General features: G+C 47.9%; 1 protein-coding gene across 1 annotated transcript in view; it reads right to left on the bottom strand.

The window, feature by feature from the left end:
* LOC119180327 (uncharacterized) overlaps nucleotides 1-20,755 on the bottom strand; it is a 141,620-nt gene extending 120,865 nt beyond the window's left edge. The window contains exons 1-3 of the mRNA XM_075889103.1: nucleotides 20,725-20,755; nucleotides 8,416-8,517; nucleotides 7,268-7,384 (exon numbers count right to left, since the gene is read on the bottom strand). Of these exons, the coding sequence (XP_075745218.1) occupies nucleotides 7,268-7,384; nucleotides 8,416-8,422 (124 nt within the window). The 5' untranslated portion in view covers nucleotides 8,423-8,517; nucleotides 20,725-20,755. The remainder of the gene's footprint in view (nucleotides 1-7,267; nucleotides 7,385-8,415; nucleotides 8,518-20,724) is intronic.
* Nucleotides 20,756-21,239: the final 484 nt, after the last annotated feature.

The raw sequence follows: 21,239 nt of genomic DNA, 5'->3' as shown, positions 1-21,239 counted from the left end.
TGGCGCTCCCGCCACCACTGAACGGAACGACGCTGTTATTTGACAGATGATACGTGTTCAGTGTCTGCCGATATGAAAATCGATCATTCTAGTCTGCCGCCGTTTGTCTTCGCCGCAATACAGAACTGCACGTAGGTGCTGCTTACTTCACGCACTGCGCGTGGTGATTAAGGGGTACGCAGTAGAGTGACTTGTTGGCTGAGTTGCTTCGTTCTTACGGTTGACTTAGCGGAGACTAAATTTAACGAGATACGGACAAGCGGAACCGTATCTCGTTTTTATCTCGTGCTATATCTACCGTAAGAGGTACGCGTCATAGGTGCGGTAACTTCGCGACAGCGGACAACATGAACAGATAAAATGGTATAACTGTCAGTTCAAGCGCACGAATAAGCATATCCAACTAGCCCAACGTTCGATTCTGTTGAACAGAAGTACGGTGGAATGAAAAAACAAGCGGGTGCGTACGCATCAACGAAAACTTAAACGCCGGCTAAGACAAGGGGAAAAGGAATGACGCCACAGCCGATGTCGTTCCCTTACTTGTCCGCTTCGGCGGCCAAAGTTCCGATGACGCCCATGGCATCGATTCGCGAACCCTGCATACCACGCGAGCGACATCGTCAGTTCCCGTTAAATAACGAGAACAGCTTTTTTTAGACAGAACCACCTCAGGTTGTCGTTGCGGACCTGTGCACGGACATCATTGCGTCGAGGATAAAGATGTTGTTACTTTTAGACAGCGTACACGAATTCGCCAGAGTATAAAGCCAGCGCTAGCATTTGTTTAGCCATGCTTACGCAACATCAACCTATAAAAGTCACGATTAAGTCAGCACTAGCCGACACTAGCCTGTTCCGGTAGTATGCCAAGAGGTATGCTAGTAATCGCCAGTAAGTATACACACGCCTCTCGCAAGTATAAAGTGGCGGGTGGGAGAGGAGGGGGTACGTTAAAGTATGCTTTTACATATGACTTAATCCGTAGGTGCAACGCGTCGATATTTCATCGGGAATATGAAGTTACCCCAAGTTCTGTAAGCGGTTGGTTAAAACCACGTCAGCCGGGGCCGGCTGGTCTTCTTTCTTACGCGATTCGCTCCGACAGCCACGCGAGAAGGCGAAACACACACCTTCGTCGTAGAGTGATCGCTATTACACCGACGGCGTCTCAACAATACCCGCGGCTGGCATTCGCTAATGCTTCCCGTCACGCTTTCGCTACACAGACACGAATGCGCAGAGTGGGCACGAACCATCCGCGGCCTTGGAGACGGCGGCGCGCAAGAACACCTTTTCTCGCTTGGGCAACACTCGGCGGGAAAAAATAAATAAAACAAGGGATGAGCTATACGTATACGAAGACAGCGACGCGCTGACGCGAGCCTGCCGAGAGGGGGGAAACGAGGCCTCCTAGTTGTATACTTTGCATCCGTTCCGACGGGACACTTAGCAGGAATACACAAGACGAGAAAAAGTGCAGTGCGCGAGTTTGGGATCACGTTTGCCGTATTTGCGCGCGTAATACCCGCACCACTGGCGACGGGTTCTATCGCGTTGGTTGGCACTAGCTATTGAGCTATTGCATGGCTAGTTGGTTAATTAACTGCAATGCTGGCTTTTGTTGGCTAATATCGGCGGTATACGCAACCGTCAATGGAGTTTCGTTGCGGCCGCGGCGTCAGAACATACAGCCTAGTTTAGTAGAATAAAAAAATATATATATTGGGTCCTGTCGTGCATTTTAGGGTTCGCGGCGTCTTTACGATATCCAAAAGGGAATCACAGCAGTGCTCAGAGAGCCTTAGTTGGGAGCGTGCATAGAACGGAGACACATAAGAACGTTGATCTGTTCCGCGAACGTCTAATTTTTTTTTTTTTGGTATGCTTCTTGCAGCAGATGGCGGCGGTACTGACGCCGCAAAGAGCCACGTCGGGCCCCTATGGTCAGTGACGGGTGACCATAGCATCTACCATTAGCTGCCAAGGTAAGCGACGGTAAATATCATCATCATCACATCATCATCACCATCACCACCATCATCATCATCAGCCTGACTACGTCCACTGCAGGACAAAGGCCTCTCCCATGTTCCGCCAGTTAACCCGGTCCTGTGCTTGCTGCTGCCAATTTATACCCGCAAACTTCTTAATCTCATCTGCCCACCTAACCTTCTGTCTCCCCCTAACCCGCTTGCCTTCTCTGGAAATCCAGTTAGTTACCCTTAATGACCAGCGGTTATCCTGTCTACGCGCTACATGCCCGGCCCATGTCCATTTCCTCTTCTTGATTTCAACTATGATGTCCTCAACCTCGGTTTGTTCTCTGATACAACCTGTTCTCTTCTTCTCTCTTAAGGTTACACCTACCATTTTTCTTTCCATTGCTCGCTGCGTCGTCCTCAATTTAAGCGGAACCCTCTTTGTTCCAGGTTTCTGCTCCGTAGCTAAGTACCGGCAAGATGCAGCTGTTACATACCTTCCTCTTGAGGTGTAGTGGCAATCTACCTGTCATGATAAACGGTAAACAAGGTAATACTAAAGCACTTTTCTCGCGTGTATCGCGAAAACCATCGGGAACGCAAACCCGCACAAGAGGACTACGTGCGCGTTCTCAGCGAAGACAGCACAGCTCCTCGCCAGTATACTCCCGTTCAACCGTCGAGACTTGGCAATGTCTTGTACTAGGCTGTCTGAGTGGATCACAGGTCGGCATGCCGGGAGGAGCGGAAAGTCGTGCTCACGGGCAGCATGGCGAGGTCGGCGTTTCGAAACTTCGTATTATAGCGCACGAGCACGACGGTCGGCTGGCATGCCGTCGCTCAACGCACGCTCCGCGAAGGGAAGCCTATGAGTCAAAAAATAAACTTCTGGCGAGGCGTTAGGAACGTAACGTACGAGGCGTGCTCAAGATGCGTTTTCAGCCGTTCCGTGTGATGGAGTGGATAGCGATCGCTTACGTTCGACAAAGCGGCCAAGCCGAGAGGCGCACGGGCGGGCTTACTCGATAACAGAGCACCGATACGCTAAGGCGTGAACGCTTTTCTTGAAGCCCACTCATTCGTACATTTATCCGTCCGTCCGTCCGTCCGTCCGTCCGTCCATCCGTCCATCCATCCATCCATCCATCCATCCATCCATCCACCTCACTCACTCACTCACTCACTCACTCACTCACTCACTCACTCCAGCTATATTGAAAGGTGCCGTAAGATTCACGACGCGTTCATGACGAAATAGAGTTTATCGCGCTCAACTATATATACGTGGCAGCCTGACCGCCATGCCTCAGTGAAAAGTTCAGTGTTTCACTTCGCTGAAGTCATGTTGGTAAGAAAAGTTTCCGGCCTCTGTGACTGACTCACTGACTGACTGTGCATCTTTGTGTGTGCAGTGCTCTCCTTTTCTCCTCTATTTTTAATCCCCATCGCCCCATCCCCAGTGCAGGGTAGCAAACCGGACACTCATCTGGTTGACCTCCCCGCCTTTCCGCTTCTCTCTCTCTCTCTCTCTCTCTCTCTCTCTCAGTGTTTCAGTTCAATAAGGCTGCTTCTCCCTCCTTCTCTACGTGAAAACAGTGATGCTTTACCGTGGTTTCATAAACGCTGCAGAAAAGCCCTGTAGCGACCTTCCAATAACCTCATAAGTAAAAACCAGAAATGTAAAAGAAACCAAAGCTAGCTAAAGCCATATTTGCTGCTAGTTAGCAGACGAGGTTACCATTTAGAAAACAATTTATTAGTTGCACAGCCGAACTGCCCTGGGGTCACCAAGACAGCGAACAATTACAAACCCATAGAACGCAACCACGTGAAATTATAATTACACCATCAAGAAATAACCGCACTCGGCAAAACCGCCCACTAGCCACATATTTGCTGCATGGAAGCCATTTCGTCATTCGTCGTTGCCGAGTGGCAAGGCTTGGCGAGAAAAGGTTCACGATTGGGTCACCTTGACACGGCCGGCTAAAGACAGACATTAACCAGCACGTTAATACACCGCCTCCGCGAAGTCCTTCATTTTGCGTGGCCGTAACAAACGCTTAGCTGTGAAGCTGGGCGAGGCTATAGAGCACGCGCGCGTGCAGTCGATCATTACACGCGTGCACACAAAAGAGAAGGACAAGAAAGAAATGAAAATGAGCTCCCTGTTGAAACGGTCAGCCTTAGTTGTCCGCCTCGTGACAAGACGCAATGTAGTCAGTGCCCAGTCGACCGCAACCTCTATCCTAAGTTGGTTCTTAATGCCCGCCTATGCGATGGCTTCACAGTAGTACACCTAAGGCGTTTGCGTAAGGATTGATAGAGAAATTGTCTATGATCGCAGACCGAGGAAGGTTATCGACAGCCGGGATTTAAAGAGGTACTATCAGCGTCAAATGAAATCCGAACAGCGGCGAGCCTTCCCGATAGTCTTAGAATGGTCTTAGAACTACGAACAGGTACGCATATGTGCACAAAGCTGCCGAACAGGATGCGCGCGCCTGTCGATGGTGATAACTCGACGGCACGCACTACACTATCGCCAAAGGCTTGCCACTGTCCGGTTTTCATGTGACTGATTGATTGATTTGTGGGGTTTAACGTCCCAAAACCACCATATGATTATGAGAGACGCCGTAGTGGAGGGCTCCGGAAATTTCGACCACCTGGGGTTCTTTAACGTGCACCCAAATCTGAACACACGGGTCTACAACATTTCCGCCTCCATCGGAAATGCAGCCGCCGCAGCCGGGATTTGATCCCGCGACCTGCGGGTCAGCAGCCGAGTACCTTAGCTACTAGGCCACCGCGGCGGGGCAGTTTTCATGTGACGCAGATAGTACATGTATATAGAAGCAAATTATATAAAATGGAAGTAACTAAATCATTCTATCAGGAATCAAAGTGTAAAGCGGAAGTGAGTCAACTATAGCCCTTAGTTCTTAATACGTGGCGCTTAAAGGACATGAAGGGGAAGCCAAAGAGACCGAGAGAATAAACATATTCGCAGGGTAGCCAAGGAGAGGCGCCTAGTGCCGCGAGCTGGGACAGCGTCCTGGGCCCTCGCGACCAACCTATACGGCGAAGTTAAGATCGGCAGCAAGAATCGGAAGTGCAATCAAGACCTGAGCTGAACATTCGAAAGTGAATTGACAGGCGAGAAGTGCTATAACGATATTGTTTGGTACGGCTCAGAAACTGCGTGAAGGAAATGCATGGTGATTGTTTGAAGTAACGTAACGGCAGGCAAAGAAGTGACCACGGAGTGCTTGCGTTATTTCGCATATACCGCTAAATCACCACTGGATTTTCTTTGTCAAGAACGTTTACTAGATGCGAAGCATTTATAAGCGCTTTTCAGCCACTTCGACCATTTTTATCCATCTAAACGCCTACGAGTTTGTGATATCGTGGCCGTTTCGTTAACCTGATAATACCTAATATCGGATGTCATGTTGAACGTAAGTGACATATCGTAGCATGACAATCATGAATCGCAGATAATGTATGTCATGGCATAAATGGCACGCTGTTGTTGCTCTCACAGACTCATTAGACTGATACATACCAAAATCGGTACGGCATAACATCATTGTAGGACGAGCACAAACGACAAGGTCGTGACGTGAAAAAACGTGACACACATTTCATGTACGTCTTGATTCACATGATACGCTATCTGTACTCTAGCGGCTGTTTGTGAACCTATATAGTATATACCTAAATTCGTATGGCATGGCAAGAACGTATGACAGGGAGCGTTTGTTTCTGCGACATCGCCACTCAAACAAATATCGGTTGTTGTACTGAGCTCCTAACAGCTTACGCTGTACAAAACAAAACTGAAGTTAAAACAAAATTAAACGTTCTCTGTAGAACGACACGTAAACGCTTAACGAAAAAGGGGGCGCGCCATTTTGAGCGCGCGATGACAGTGCTCGGGCAGCTTGCGAGAGGGCGATGTCCCGGACAGGAACAAGTTCAAGGCTCTGTCCTCCCTCCTGACTCGAGCGACGCCCAGCGACGACACAGCTGCTTGCAGGTGCGGCTTGTAATCTCGACATTCCACGCAACTCCCGCTCTCATCGCCTGTCATGAACACGAGCGTCGTCTCGCTAATTGCCTGACACTGTTGCGAACAAGGTCAGCTCGACCAGGCTGTACAGTTGTCGTCCAGTTCTATAGCGCGGTAACGGACGACGATAGTTATAGCGCGAGAACAAAACGACGACACAGAGACAAGAAGGACACGTCGTTTTGTTCTCGCGCTATAACTATCGTCATGCCTTACCAACTAGCCCAAGCTGCCACACTTCTAAGTAACGGACGAGGCTGGTGGGCAAACGGCCTTAGAACTGTCGCTTCGTGGTTTTTTAATTAGCGGACGCATTCGAGATTTATCGTGTTATCGAGAGGTTTAACTTCGCGCAATACATCTTTTTTTTTTCATTCGAGAAGGGGGGGGGGGGGGCGTCTCAATTTGTTACATCATTGTTAGTAAAAAATGACAAACCACCACACCGGTAAATTAACATCATTTTGAAATCATCAAAGCGTGTCCTAAAAAGTTAGGGGGACATATTCGGAGGACAAGTAAACGCGAACCACATACCGGTCCTGTCTTCTCACACGACTAGCTCATTATCTGTTACAGTTGTGACAGCCACACGGTTTAGACGGCCGGTTGCAGCCCATTCTGACGACTACATCGTAGTCAGAACGTATTAGAATATTTTTAAGGCAATGAGGACGGTCATGTAAATTTTTACAGTGGCAGTGGTTATATAATGCACTCAGACTGTCATGATGCGAGACATTGTTTTTTAAAATAAACTTTGACGTATATCGAACGCTGCAATGTTGCTTAACGTAACACGAATGTTTCATATCTTCAGTACGTCTTTTTTATATTTTTGTAAGAAAGGTCTTGTTGACCTTCCTGTTTTTTCCTCTATTGCTCCTCACTTGAACATTTGACAGATGTGCTACAGTTTCAAATGGAGCGTACTGTATTGGCAACCGCAGGGTTTCCCTTTGAAGAAGAGGGGCGAAGAATCATCACAGAGCCCTTCCCGTCCGATTAAGTCCAAACATGGGGCAGACTTTGCATCCCCCTCTCCCCAACCATGTCTCAGATAACTGGGGGCAGGAGGCCTATAGTGCGCACTCCTAGTGTTCTGCCCGCAAACGATCAGTGGCGGCAGTTTGTTGTCCAAGGTGTGAGAGCCTATAGAGAAGCTGAAACAGAGCGATACTTGCGAAAGCATGCTCGCAGTACTCACCGTGGCAGTCGAACCCGTCTCCTTCGTATCCTGGAAAACAGGAGCAGTAGAAGCTGCCCATGGTGTTGGTGCAGTGGGCGAACACGTCGCACGGCCTGTACTTGCACTCGTTCTCGTCTGCGCACACAAAAGCGAAAAGTGAGCATGCGTCGGAAAACAACGTTTAGTACGGGTAGGGATAATTGAAATAACGTAGGCTTGGGTATTTTTCAGCATCTAGCGCCAGCCACAACGCGATGTCGACGTGTAATGTATATATACGACAGACAGCGTCTGCGTTGCGTTGTAAATAGCATGCCATCCTTGCATCGTGTCATTCGCTGCGCGAAATGCGCAGGTGAGATAAATATTAGGAGATGAAAGAATATACTCTTCTTAATCTAGAAAGATACAAAAAATTATTAATTACTGAACACTTAAACTAGGGCCAGTAATATACTTGGGCCAACCAAGTTGTCGTATTTAATAGGTCTAATTCTCGAACTTTATCAAGACTATAGTTTTTTTAAAATAATAAGCGAGATTGCATCGTCTCAGTGACAAAAAATACGTCTGTTGTTTAGCATTAAAGTTTGTTTGACAAATCACATAAATACTGAATTAAACTGGCATACTCAAAACATTTTCTTTCAAGCAAAAGAAGGCGTCTGCTATTCGCAAGTTCAACTGGTGTTATCAAAGAGCGTGAACACATAAGCATGTAACAGAAGTATACCCCCCCCCCCCCTCCGCCTAAAAAGAGTTCGTTTTGTTCTTGTCGGACGGCCTTCTTGCCAAAGTGAAAGACAACATGTGGCAGATACCATGACGAAAGCCCGATTGATGGATGCCTCTAATAATGAGGAAACAATAGCATGATTGCTTCAGGAAAAGGTCTCTCATTAACATACAGGAGAGAGAAAAAACATTATCAAAAAGACAGTCAATTACTTCAGACATGGTCTGTCGCCCCTATATCTGTCAGCCAGAATCTGGCTTCTAATTTGGCAAGCGTTTCAGGATTCTTACGGTTCACCTGAATCCCACAGTCCAAGGACACGGATACTGTCGACCGCGGGGATTTAGAAAAATCGCACCGCTTCGTTATCGCTGGCTGAAAGTCTAATTTACACGTGCCTGACTCAACAAAGTGCTGCCGACTTGCTTACCTGGCATTTCGCAGCCTTTGCCTCCGTAGCCGTCGTTACAGTAGCACAGGTTGTCCAAGCAGGCCCCGTTCGTACACCGGGGCACCTTGGGATGGCAATGATCTGCGAAGAAGGGAATTGAATGAGACGGCGATCACTTAGCGTCGCGAGCCAGAATGGCGACGAATATCGGGAATATGTTAACCACTTTAACCAGCTGCAACAAAAATATTGCAGTTGATTTGCTTGCCCTGCAGCGAAATAGGGGTGGAAAACGATGGACGAACAAAAACAAAAGCATACGAAATACTCTTTGAAGCCCCATTTAGAGCAGCTGTCCTAACAAGGAGCCGACACTTTGTGCCTTGAGACGGTGTACTCCATGAAGCTGCAACGCTGTTGTGACACTCTGGTACGCATTTAGCAAATCACACTTGTGCCTCTGAGAGTACGACACTCTATTTTGCGTCTCTTATTTATTTTTATTGCTTCCATTAGTTGTGCTAAACGAACTGATATACAGTATCCCACAGGCTTCAGACGATCTGACGTTGAACCGCTGCAGACCTGAGGACTCTACTCGCTTCAACGAAACTTCGTGAACAACTATTTTATGTAAATGTGTACGCGTGACTTTACATGATATTTGTTTGTAAAGGTGGTCACTATTATGCTATGGTCAACGCAAGACACCTAGAAAAGCAAGTCAGGTGATGAACCAGGCTAACATCTTCGGCGTAATCGTTAAAAAATTGTTATCGATTTGCGTGAAGCCTTGCCATCTGGCAAGTTATATCTCGCGCTTCTTTCGCAGGTGAACGAGGCAAACATGACACACAAACAAAACCTTAAGATAAGATGTTAGCGAGCCGGTGCAAACACAAAGTATGGCCATTTGTTTCCCGAAGTAAAAGCAAGTCAACGTGTGCTCACAGATACACGGAATCACATAACACGTACTCATAGGTGTGGTCGCACGGTTTACGCGGTCGCTTTCCAGAGCTCACAAACTGCACTCCTCAAGCTTTACATAAAATGCGTTCGCAATATATGAGCGAACGATTCGTCCGAGTCATACTATAGTATATTGAACGGCGAAATCGGCGGAAACACGTCACACACCGTACTACGACGATTAATGCGCCGACGTCAAGAATCTAAAGCGTCACTTCTATATAGGTACCGACTCTTCGGAGCGCAAAGCGGAACGCGCATTCACAGAAATCAATGTTCAGACGCCCTCCCGCCAACCTTTAGCCCCGGGTAATGATTTACTAACCGTGGTATAGAAATCAATATCGCGGGGGACTGCCCGAGTGCCACGGCTGGAGAATTAAGTACAGTGGTCCGAGAAATAGAAAGCAGGTGCGCGTTCAGATAAGTGCTTTCACGGCCGCATCTCGGCCCACGCGGTGGCGTTCGCCGCGTTCACCCCTTCCACGGCGACGTGCGCTGTTATTAAAGGAAAAGGGGCGCAAAGGAGAAGACAGAGATCCATTAGTAGGGAACCCCTTTTCCTATAGCCTCTTATATATGCGAGTACTCTCTCTTTCTCACTCTCCACTTCGGCACCTCCGATCAGCCAGCGCACCTGAGAGATCCTATGTAAACACTCTTCCCGTAATAAGCACCTTCATCTTGAGACGGACGCCAGGGGCGGGTGTTTCTGCCGTGCAATCGTTTGCCCATCGCTATACACACATGCGCACCGCTTGACCAACTCTTTCGTGCCGCACGCACGTCGCGGAGTCCGCCAAGCTTAAGAAGGGCAGCGTAAAGTGGACGCGGTATCGTGGTGCATGCGTGGGGTTGTATAAGAATGTCCTCTCCAGATGCGCTTGGTGTGGTAGAACACTTCGGGGAACCAAATTATCCGGGGCGCGCATGAACAGGCAGGAGGAAGGTCCAAGTTTCCCGCACCTCAGCTCTGTTAACACCCGACGCGAAAAGGTCTTTCGCTATCTCTTTAGCACCCCGCCTTGATCTCCCTGCGGATCGTGCCTCTGGTGTTGTTCGTGCGTAGAGCGGTAGCTAAAGGCGAGCGCAGCAGGGTTTCTTGAAGGTCCAGTTGGTACGTGAGTACTGAGGGGAACATGATACTGGTACATGATGCTGAGTTGGTACATGACGCTGAGTTGGTACATGACACTGTGTGTGTGTGTGTGTGTGTGTGTGTGTGTGTGTGTGTGTGTGTGTGTGTGTGTGTGTGTGTGTGTGTGTTCACTCTTTCTCCGACCCGTCTTTCGCACTGTTCTCAGCGTGCGCAGGGTTCTCCAACAGCGGGGTAGGGGGGGGGGGGAGGCGACAAATTTTAACCTCAGCGCCCCTTTCCCTCTTCGGTGATCGAGTCCAAAGGAAAATTACGGATGAAAAAGTTAAGACCGAGTGCAGACGGGCTTCTCGTCTCGATGCGGCCCGCCTTTGGTTCTCGTGTTTTGGGAGGAGAATGTTGGAAATAAACAGTCCTTGGAATAAAACTTTGTAGGCTCTCGGCCGCCATTAAACAAAGAACCAGTGTCACTAGAGCTTTGTACATTGAACAATGACAAAATAGGTTCGACTGAGTGAAAGTATGGGGTGGACTTGGCGCTTTCTGTCCAGATTACCTGAAGAGGGGAGGGAAGAGATTGCGTCACCGCCTGACCCCCACCTCCCACCCCTTCCTTAGTATTATTATTTTTTCCTTGCGGCGGTAGTGACAGTCTCGAAAATCAGAGCACGGAGAATCCAACCACCTCGGTGATCCGCTTTCATGCTGCATAGATAAGTTGATACATATGACCTTGGTCATTTCACATGGCGTTTGCGCAACTCGATCAAGTACTACTGCGCACAGGAGCGGTAAAATAGGCGCACCAGCAGAGGCTGTGACCTTACGGTGGGCGGCTAAATTAAATGCGCCTCATGGCCGGTTTACCCGGGAGCGTCGCATACAATGATAGGTGAGCGGACGACGTGGTTGCGACATTGTTACTTCGATGAATCTTGGCGCTGCCTTACAATTTCCGGCATCACTTCAATTCACTCGACTTCTTCGTTCGCGCCCCGCCGTGGTGGTCTAGTGGCTAAGGTACTCGGCTGCTGACCCGCAGGTCGCGGGTTCAAATCCCGGCTGCGGCGGCTGCATTTCCGGTGGAGGCGGAAATGTTGTAGGCCCGTGTGCTCAGATTTGGGCGCACGTTAAAGAACCCCAGGTGGTCTAAATTTCCGGAGCCCTCCACTACGGCGTCTCTCATAATCATATGGTGGTTTTGGGACGTTAAACCCCACATATCAATCAATCAACTTCTTCGTTCGCTTAAGCAACCACCCTCCGACTCCATCAACGTATGGATTCCTTGTTCGTTTTTTTCATGCACAGTTTTTCTACCTTCTCTCTTTTTTTCTGGAGTCTTTTGTTCTATGAGCTGACAGCCGTCGACGTCGTGTACCGGAAAATATTTCTGCTCTTCCGGCAGCTATTATGTGCTAGGAAGTTAACAGCTGCAGAAAAAAAGAAAGGAAAAAAAAAGGACAGAAACAAAGAAGAAAGGATCGAAAGAAGGAAGGAAAAAGGACCAGCAACGAGGCCCGAACTTTGAACCTGGTCGTATGTACTGACTCAGCCTCTCATACACGAACTCAGAACTTTAGACTCTTCCTCCGAAACGGCGTCACGTTTCGACAAACGATAGCCCCGCGCTTAATCGAACCGAGGGCGGCGGCAGAGGTTTGTACACCTTGAACGGCGATTTCGCACAGATGCTTACAAAGACACAGCACGGTGTTTATGGGAAATTCAGCGTTAGTGGGCCGCTTTCCTTCAGTGTAAGGTGCACTATTTCGTTTCGCTTTTCTTTCACACACGCACACACACACACACACACGCACACACACACACACACACACACACACACACACACACACACACACACACACACACACATACACACACACACACGCGCACACGCGCACACACACACACGCACACACACACACACACACGCACACACACACGCACACACACACACACACACACACACACACACACACACACACACACACACACACACACACACACACACGTGTTAGTGATGGAAGTTCTAAACTTCCCGTACTATTCCTCAAGGGCATGAAAATCGCATGAAACCTATCAGCAACCCATTGGGAGTATGTTATTTTGACCACGAAGATACGTCACAGAAAGAGAAAGAAAGAAAGAAAAAAAGAAAGAAAGAAAGAAAGAAAGAAAGAAGGAAAGAAAGGAACGTTAGAGGGGCTAGTTTTTTTTTTGTTAAAGAACCCTAATGATACCAACACGCAATTAAGTCAGGGATGTTTTTGTTCGTTGGTATCATTTAGTTGTATCTAACAGAAAGTATACGAATACACGAAGCGACTAGTAAAGGTAATGCAGGCATAAGAAGTGAGGACAACAAAATCTGGTACGAACGGATAAATAGAATTAACGACCTGACGCGTCACGACGGCATAATGATAAGCTTCGGAACCGCGGAGTCATTACTCTCATTACGCATGAACGAGCTGCGGTTGAGGCGCCTGGGTGGCCCATAGGCGGCGCTGCCGTTCCACGGTATCTTGAAACTCCCGCTTCCACGTATCAGCAAACGAGTGATCTAGATTATTTAGACCAGGAAAATGGGCCATTTGGTCGTCACGGCTCCTGGTCACCCCGGGTCGAGCGAGTATCTACACGCGCCAATAAATGATAACTCTGTAACCCATTACAGAAAAGGCTCGCAAGAGCAATTGGCCGGCAGCAATTTGACGAAAAGAAATTCCAGGCAGGCCGCGATATTGCCAGTGCAGATACATGCACTGTCGAGCAGCATGCGCGGGTGAGGGCGTGACACGTCTGGAAAATAGTAAGATTTTCGTATAAAGTGTACTCTAAGAAAGGAATGGCAAAATCAACCAAATGAAGAGCAGCAAACGAGGCTAAGAGGCAAGCTAAAAATGCGATAGCAGGTAAGATTAGATTAGATAGATAGATAGATAGATAGATAGATAGATAGATAGATAGATAGATAGATAGATAGATAGATAGATAGATAGATAGATAGATAGATAGATAGATAGATAGACAGATAGATGACAACTACGCGCAGCAATGAGTACTGGTAAACACATTATTGAAAAAGCCAGGGTTACCGAGTACTTCGACATCTCTCTCCCCATCTCTAACCTTCCTCTCTCTTTCTTTCTGGCATCACAGTCATTCCTCCCTTACGTCACACTCCTCTGTAGATGACTGTGACTCCACTCTGAGGTCACAATAATCATTTGCACGTGTGACCCGATCGAAAGAAGCTCGTCCATGAGCGGAATGTGGTGGTGTTTCCCCCATCGGATATACATCCACGCATCTTTGTGAAACATGGGATGAATGTTGTTCCGGTCGGGGCGAGAATCACATGTGTTGCCGGCTCTTGGAGGCTATAGAAATGAAGGTTGCATATGATAAGTAGCACTCTAACTTTTGTGGCTATGTTCCCTACCCCCGTGTAGGGTCGCCCAAAAGGCCTGGCCACACGTATATCTGTTGCAGCGCGTCAGCGCGGGGCTTATTGACGCAGCGTACGTCACCCCCTCTCCTTGTGGAGAGAGAAGGCGCGTAACTACACAGAGCTGCGCGCCACCTCTGTCCGTAGGGGGAGTGTGCGAGGCCGCGTCGAAAACTCGCGGGCTGACGCGCTGGAACGCGTACGTGTGGTCAGGCCTTAACCAACGCCGACTAAATTTCAAGGCCGGAAGGCTGCCGCAGTGACGTCGGAGGGTGGGGGCCCAGTTACGCCGCGAACGCGGCGGAAAGCCGTTGTTTCGTTAACGTTTCAGGAGAACCAACGCTCCCGCTCGCGGCTTGATTGGCCGAATAAAAGATGTGGAAAAAAAAAAGTCTTACTGAGCATGCTCAGTTGGGCAACTGGGCCCCCAACCTCTGGCTTCACTGCGGCAGCCTTTCGGCCTTGAAATTTAGTCGGCGTTGCCTTAACAGGCTAAGCTCATAATGAGGAGGTTTGAGAAAGAGGGACGTTGGGTACAAATGGAACAAATTGAGCGCGCTTGAGCAAAGGAACAAATTGAGCAAACGAACAAATTGAGCGCGCTTGCTTCGTGTTTCCTTCGGACGGGGCACGCGTCTAAATGTAATGCGCTCAACGCATCAGGTACGACCATGCGCATGCAAGTCGACGGTGAAAGTATCGGTATAGGTTTCGTTGTTATCTTTTATTTTTATTTTTTTTTTGCTTAAACTACGCTGTGGTGGAGCAACGCGACACGCGAAATACTTTACACGGCCGAAAGCAGTGGTTGCCCTTAAGTTCCCTACACGTGGAGCACGCTCGTGGTTTAATACCTCTTTTTTTCAATTTCTTTTTTTTTTTCAACTTGAAACTTGCAAACTTTTAACGTATAGCCCTCGGAGACTCCAAAAGGTCATCCTGGACCAGCCTAACCGGCTTGGTCTTCCAAGCTTGATCTGACGCCAGCGCGCGTCCGGCTATCTAACATGCATCTCTTTTTCTTCGCTGGCTTGTTTTCATCCCGTCAGTTTGTAGAGCACTAACCGGTGATTAATCTTGAGGTAAGTAAACCGATGGGTTGTTGGGAGCGTATAGAGAGTGGTGCACATAATTGGGCAATTTAAAACCTGTTCACGCCGGAACCTAGTACATCAAATACTTTCGGTACTTGGACGACGATGTTTTTCTTTCTTGTTTTTTTCTGGTCTTGTAGCCTCTAACATGTTTATTTTCGTTTGGTGCTGTATAGGCTACCGTATGGTACGTCTTATCACCCAATTACCTAAATACCACCACAATCAGTTTACTAGGGCTAATTTCCTGGATCTTCGACGTGTTCGCACTCATCGCTTATACCATGACGTTTACTCTGGTAGCCACAGCGACTTATAATTCCGGCTAGCATGCGGCCGGTATTCGTGTATGCGCGAAGCAGCTATTGAGAACATCGTTGGCGAAATTACAGCGCTCAATAGCGTAATTGGCGGTTACGTTAGCGAATTCCGGGCAAGAAAATTGGTCTATAACACTGTTCGTATACTCACACACGTGCGGACCGCCTCAGAAATGTCCCGCCTAGAAAACACTAAAAACTGAAATTCGCAGTCGCCTCTTTGGCATGTTATCGACGAAAGGGTTTTTCCACGAACGCGTGGCACTTGCATACAATGCTGTGCAAGGCTGTACTCTGTGGTAGAGTTCGACAAAAATTAAGGCTTTGGTTATACGTCTTTAAAAAGCGTCCAACGCAGGAGTTGATTCGACCATTAATCAATCATTTTTGCTCGTCGTGAGTGCACAAAGAAAGCTTGCAGTTGCAAAAATGTAAGGGCATCTGCTACGAGTAATAGACGACCACGCAATTAAGAAATTACTATGGTAACGTAGCAATGACGTGCTTCAATCGAGCCCGTTGATAATGTAACAAATAATCAAAATGCTCACTCCATGCGAAGTATACCAGTATACCAGTATGTATGTTGGAAACATGGCTCACTGAGTGCGCCAGTCTTTAGAGGCACGTAGATTGTCCTAACAAGGACAGGAAATGTCTTTAGCGATATTTCCCGACACGCCATAAATTACAATATCAGATTTTTTCATATATTTGCGATGTATATACTGTAAACTCCACAAGCACGTGATCTTGTTCGAACGGTCCCAAACAGCTTGCGGTCATCTACATAAATTAACCTCGTGATCAACTGTGCTGTATCTGACAATCATTTATCAACTCTGTCAGCAGTCGAGTGTTAAACCTCGTGCTCGCTTGTATAGAAGCTTCGGCGAAAAGTTTATCGGCTTTTATCTCTCACTTTTGCGCAACACTAAAGGTGTTTACCTTGCCACGTGTAATCTCCGCTCAGGTCAGCGCGCCACTCTCGGTTCTTGTTTTTTTTTTGTTTTTTTTTTAAGAGAGTCAGCGAATGACAGTTCACTTGGCGGCGTGAAAAACGATCTTCTCTGTAAGACCGGCACTCCTAGGGCTTCTCACACACGGAGGGCCATACCTGAGGAGAGCGGAGAAAAATGACCTTTCAGGGACCGAAAAGTACGCATTCTTACCGACGCATCCGCGGCTCCACCTGAGGTGTGTAAAAGGCTAATGTTGAAATACACAGGGTCAGTCGCATTCAGTCGCATCCCTCGTTTCGGAAAAAAAGAAAGAAAAAAAAGTTAACAAAGTGAAACAACCAAGGGACAGAAAATCAAGACTGTATAACCCTGCGGGGGTCTTCCTAATAAAATAAAATGATCGTTGGGAAAGGTAGGCGGCTCGCTTTACGGTTGCAAATACGTGTGCACGGTTCGTGCACGTTGACCCAGCGACTCGAACGTTCCTCTGTTGGTGAAGGTCTGAGTCGTGCGAACGAGTGAGCATGCAATGCTTTAATATAGTCACTATATTAAAGCATTGCTATATTAAAGCTAGTAGCTGACCACTTAATTCTGCAGGCAATATCACGCGTCAATATTAAAACGTCGTATGTAAATGTCTTTTAAGTAAAGCAAGCGCATGAAAGAGCCACTGCGCAAGGGATTGGAATGCAATTAATTGAGATATATATGTGTAGCTGGCCCCCTGAAGAGGTAGCAGAGATGAGGCAATCGGCATCGATGTTCGCTTCTAGGAAGGATTTACATTTAGGTGGCGCACTCTTAAATGAAATGACACTAAAAGAATTGAAGTCACCTAGCGAGCAATAGCAGCTAAGCAATGTCGGCGACATTCCTTCGATACAATACGAGTAAGCATACCGGGTCACCCGTGCGGGCACTCTCTCTCTCTCTCTCTCTCTCTCTCTCTCTCTCTCTCTCTCTCTCTCTCTCTCTCTCTCTCTCACTCACTCACTTTAGTTCTCTCTCCCATGCAAGCTGTTCTTTCTTTTCTTTTTTTCCATGCTTACTGAACTACTGTAGGTACCCATTAAGTGCACCACGACTCGGACAAAACAGGTATAGGGTATAAACCATAACCGGCACACCATGTATGTGTATAGTGAGGCCTGCCTCCCGCACTGAACGTTTCTACAGAGCATTTTATTTTCTTTTTACTCGCAATTATTTCGTTCCTAAACGAACACGGTGCACCGCAAGGTCGGCATCCGACCCATAACAACCGCTACGGCGCTCTCTCCTCTGCCTCTCCGATCCCTTCATCTTCCTTTCTGTCGTTCACCTCCTATTCTGTAACGTCGATCGAAAAGGGGTTCAGGGGCCACGGCGTGTGATAAATGAAGCGACGAACGTGTGCGGCTCGGCCTGGCGACCATAAATCGCGCGCACGATGCCCCCTGGGCTCGTGTATCCTTCTTCCGCGAATCGCCGCGCGGCCGGCGCACGCTTTGTTATGGACGACGGTTGTTCGTGTATGAAGATGGACGAACTATTTGCTCTACGCCCCGCCGAGTTCGCTCGGAGATCGATATCGCGCGGCCCCGCCACGACGAACATGATATCGTCGGTGACCACTCCCTCTCTCTTGGCTCCGCCCTTGTCTGCAGGTTCCTAATGGCTCATCCAGGGTGTCCTGGCGAATCCGAATCACGGCTTCTCGGTATAAAGACGCCATTCTTTGGAAAAGAGCGCCTATCGGAAGAAAAAGAAGAGCCGGAGGAGGAGCAAGCCGATCCGCCAGCCTGAGTGTAAGCCATACACAAAATCTATCATCGTTATCATTATCATCGTCCTCATCATCGTCTGTGAGCGACGTACTAACGCGCTTAGCAGGAACCAGCGAAGCGGTTGGCCACAGTGTGTGTCCGTTACCGGGGTTCGTCACTGCGTCGCACTGCCAGGGCAACCGAATCGGCCAGTCGAGTCAAGGACGTTGACACGTCAAAACGTTGCCTTATACGACGTGTGCAGACTAACAAAGCCAGCCTCATCAAACAGTTTATTATTACGCTGCGAGTCTTCAAGTGTCCTGCCCCAGCCTCACACACACATCATCATCATCAATATAAGAAGAAAAAGAAGAAGTCGCAATAGCCGAGCTGTGTCGCGTCATCTAGAGGGATTGCGTCACGTGACTACAAACAAAGAAACGTAATCATGGTGCTAATAATCGCCGAACATCTGGCGGGGGAGGTAGCAGGCCTTCGACCACAGATGACCGTAGAGTTTCTCACAAAAAGTGGTGAAGAAGTCTACGGCGCAGAGATCGTACAGTTCTAGCATGGCAACAATGTTGGTAACTATGTGTAGTGTGTGGGTTTGTTTAATCTTCATGCTTGCGATTTCAGACGTCCTCGCGTTCGCTTTTATTACGCTTTTTGTCCTTCTATGTAATGTTCCAGGAGTGCAAGAGCCTTTTAAGCGCGTTTTATAAACAGGCATTTCATACGAAGCGGTACAAATATTAGCTATATTCCGGAGACTGTAGGCTCGCTGGTGGCTTCTTTTTATACTCCAGGTGTGCGTAATCATCGCGAGTTAATGCACTCTTAACACAATGTCTGATTTCGTAGAAAATTATCGATTTGGAAAGTATCAAAGATAACTGAGACTTGCTGCACCTACTGCCCATCTCTAGATCGTTAGCTGAGCTTTCGTCCACGCAGTTTCCGAAGTCATTAGCCGGCTAAGGCTAGATGACATTGAGGCTTGACCACGTGACGCCTGACCAAATAACCAAACATGGTGGCGCTAATAAAAACGCGGTTAAAGGTATTCATATAGAGCTATAGAAGATAGCATTCTTGGCAATAAGTACAAATTGAAAGCCTGCATTAGAAACTCCACACCTGATAAGGTGCCGGTGACTGACACGGTATACATACACAATCAATGCCGGATAATGTGGTGTGTGTGCGCTACAATGATAATTCAAGCAACGCCGTTCGTTTCTTCGTCATTATTTTTAGGTGCAATCGGTCATTTAGGATTGTTTACTCTGCAGTACACCGCGAAGTGAAGGCAGATGCAACCCGAGTCTGCAGGAGACAATCTTTACTTTTATTTCTTCCCATAAAACGAAGTACTTCCATCTCCTGCCCACGAACTTAATATTGAAAGAGAGCGTGATAAGGACGTTACCAAAACGACTTAGTTTCAGGTCGTAAAGCCAGCTGGCAGTGGCCGTTTATTGCTTAAATGGCGCGAACCATAAATAAAGTATAAGGAGACGACGAGACGAACGTCAAACTCGAGGTTGAGCGTTGACTCTTAAAAGTGGTCAAGTGCCAACTGATTTAGGGAGCGCAAGATAGCTGCTTGACGCTCAAGAACGATCTTGGCCGCAAGCTATACGCGCTATCCGTACGGAAACAGGTGGTATACTGCTGTATGCTTCGAGTGTGACGCTCTTACGGAAACGACGAGACGAAGCATTTTCCCGATACGTTGATCGGCGAACTGCTCTCACAGCAACACGGCGTTTGCTGCATCAATGTTGCGTGCATAGGGCAGTTCGAACTGTATGCCGGAACATTGACTGACAGCACATTAACGCTGACCAACTGACGAGTGTGAGTCTTCGTGAGCCAGGCTGTGTAAAGTCCTGGTGAGCCTGTCTAAGTGAGCGGCTTGCCATGTGTAGAAAGCTTGGGTCTGTCTGCAGCTCTCATATGTTTGCTGAATGGTTTGCTAAACACAGCTGCTACGATCACGTGTTACACAGTTGAAGAATGACTGTGCCGTGATCAAACCAAAATTATTTCTTTAATTACAAACGACTCGAACTGTTTTCACCCTTTCTCTTGTACTCAGTGTGCATGCTGTCTGTCTGGCGTATATTCCCCTTTCTGTGGCTTCAACTGACGTCACTGAAACCGACACGTTGGTGCCCCACGTGACACAGGACACGAGGTTTATGACGTCGCATTAATGGTATCATTACGTCACTTTATGATTCTTTTTTTTATCGACACACAAAGGCTGATAACTCTGTGGCTGCATCGTTACTGTATTCGAGCAGGCTAACCGCAATGTGATTATGCTGCCTTTACGTCATCGAAGCCGCCATGTTGGGGAACCTACGTTATAAAGCTGCATCCAATGACGTCACATGCACGCTGTCGCACTTAGTAGCACTTACTCCACCTTTGTTCTATTAGCCTTTGTACGAATCTTTTAAAGCAGTAATAGGCTACGACCGAGCAAAATGGCGGCGTCGTTCACAATTGATACGGTTGGGAACGAGGGGCTGTCCTGTCCAATCATATTCCTCCACTGTGTTCTGTTACTGCGCGCTGAATCACGCGTTAAGTCGCCCTTCGGAAGCACGGCAGGGCGTTTCGTGGCCCTGTGCGTGCAAAAAATGCGCATGCAGACCTAGTTTCCGTTCTGTACACGTGATACATACTCTTGTCTGTGCACTTGAGGTCCCTGGCCAGTTCGTCCGATCCTTGGAAACACTGGGGCACGCCATCGCATAGCTGCGACAGCTCGAATAACTGTAGCACTTCCGTGGACTCGTTCACTTGGCATCCGAAGAAGCCGTCCTCCAGATTCAGCACAAATATCTCCTTCTGCAGGTACGGGCTCGGGAACTTGGGCCGGTACTGGCCACTCGCCTAGAAGAAGAACGGAGAGATGTGACGTTAGAATAATGTACTCTTATAGTTCAAAAGGAACGGGTGCTTACAATAACGTATCTTGCTATTTTTACGGTAATAGCGCACGTGCTCTCAATTCAGTGTTCAAACGAAGTTTAGAACTTGTATATAAAGCCATTAAAAAAGCGTAAAAGAAGTGTTTCGTATAATGCCGACATTACTTTCAGAATATCGTAAGGAAGACACAGACATACATCGCCTACGACTCGGAACTGCTCACACAAAGCACTTCCCGCCGCGGTTGTCTATAGTGGGTATACGG

The sequence above is a fragment of the Rhipicephalus microplus genome, chromosome 3, assembly GCF_043290135.1.
Source record: "Rhipicephalus microplus isolate Deutch F79 chromosome 3, USDA_Rmic, whole genome shotgun sequence".
Lineage (NCBI taxonomy): Eukaryota > Metazoa > Arthropoda > Arachnida > Ixodida > Ixodidae > Rhipicephalus > Rhipicephalus microplus.
Note: the sequence above shows the minus strand (reverse complement) of the source record. Positions and strands in the feature narration are given on the sequence as shown.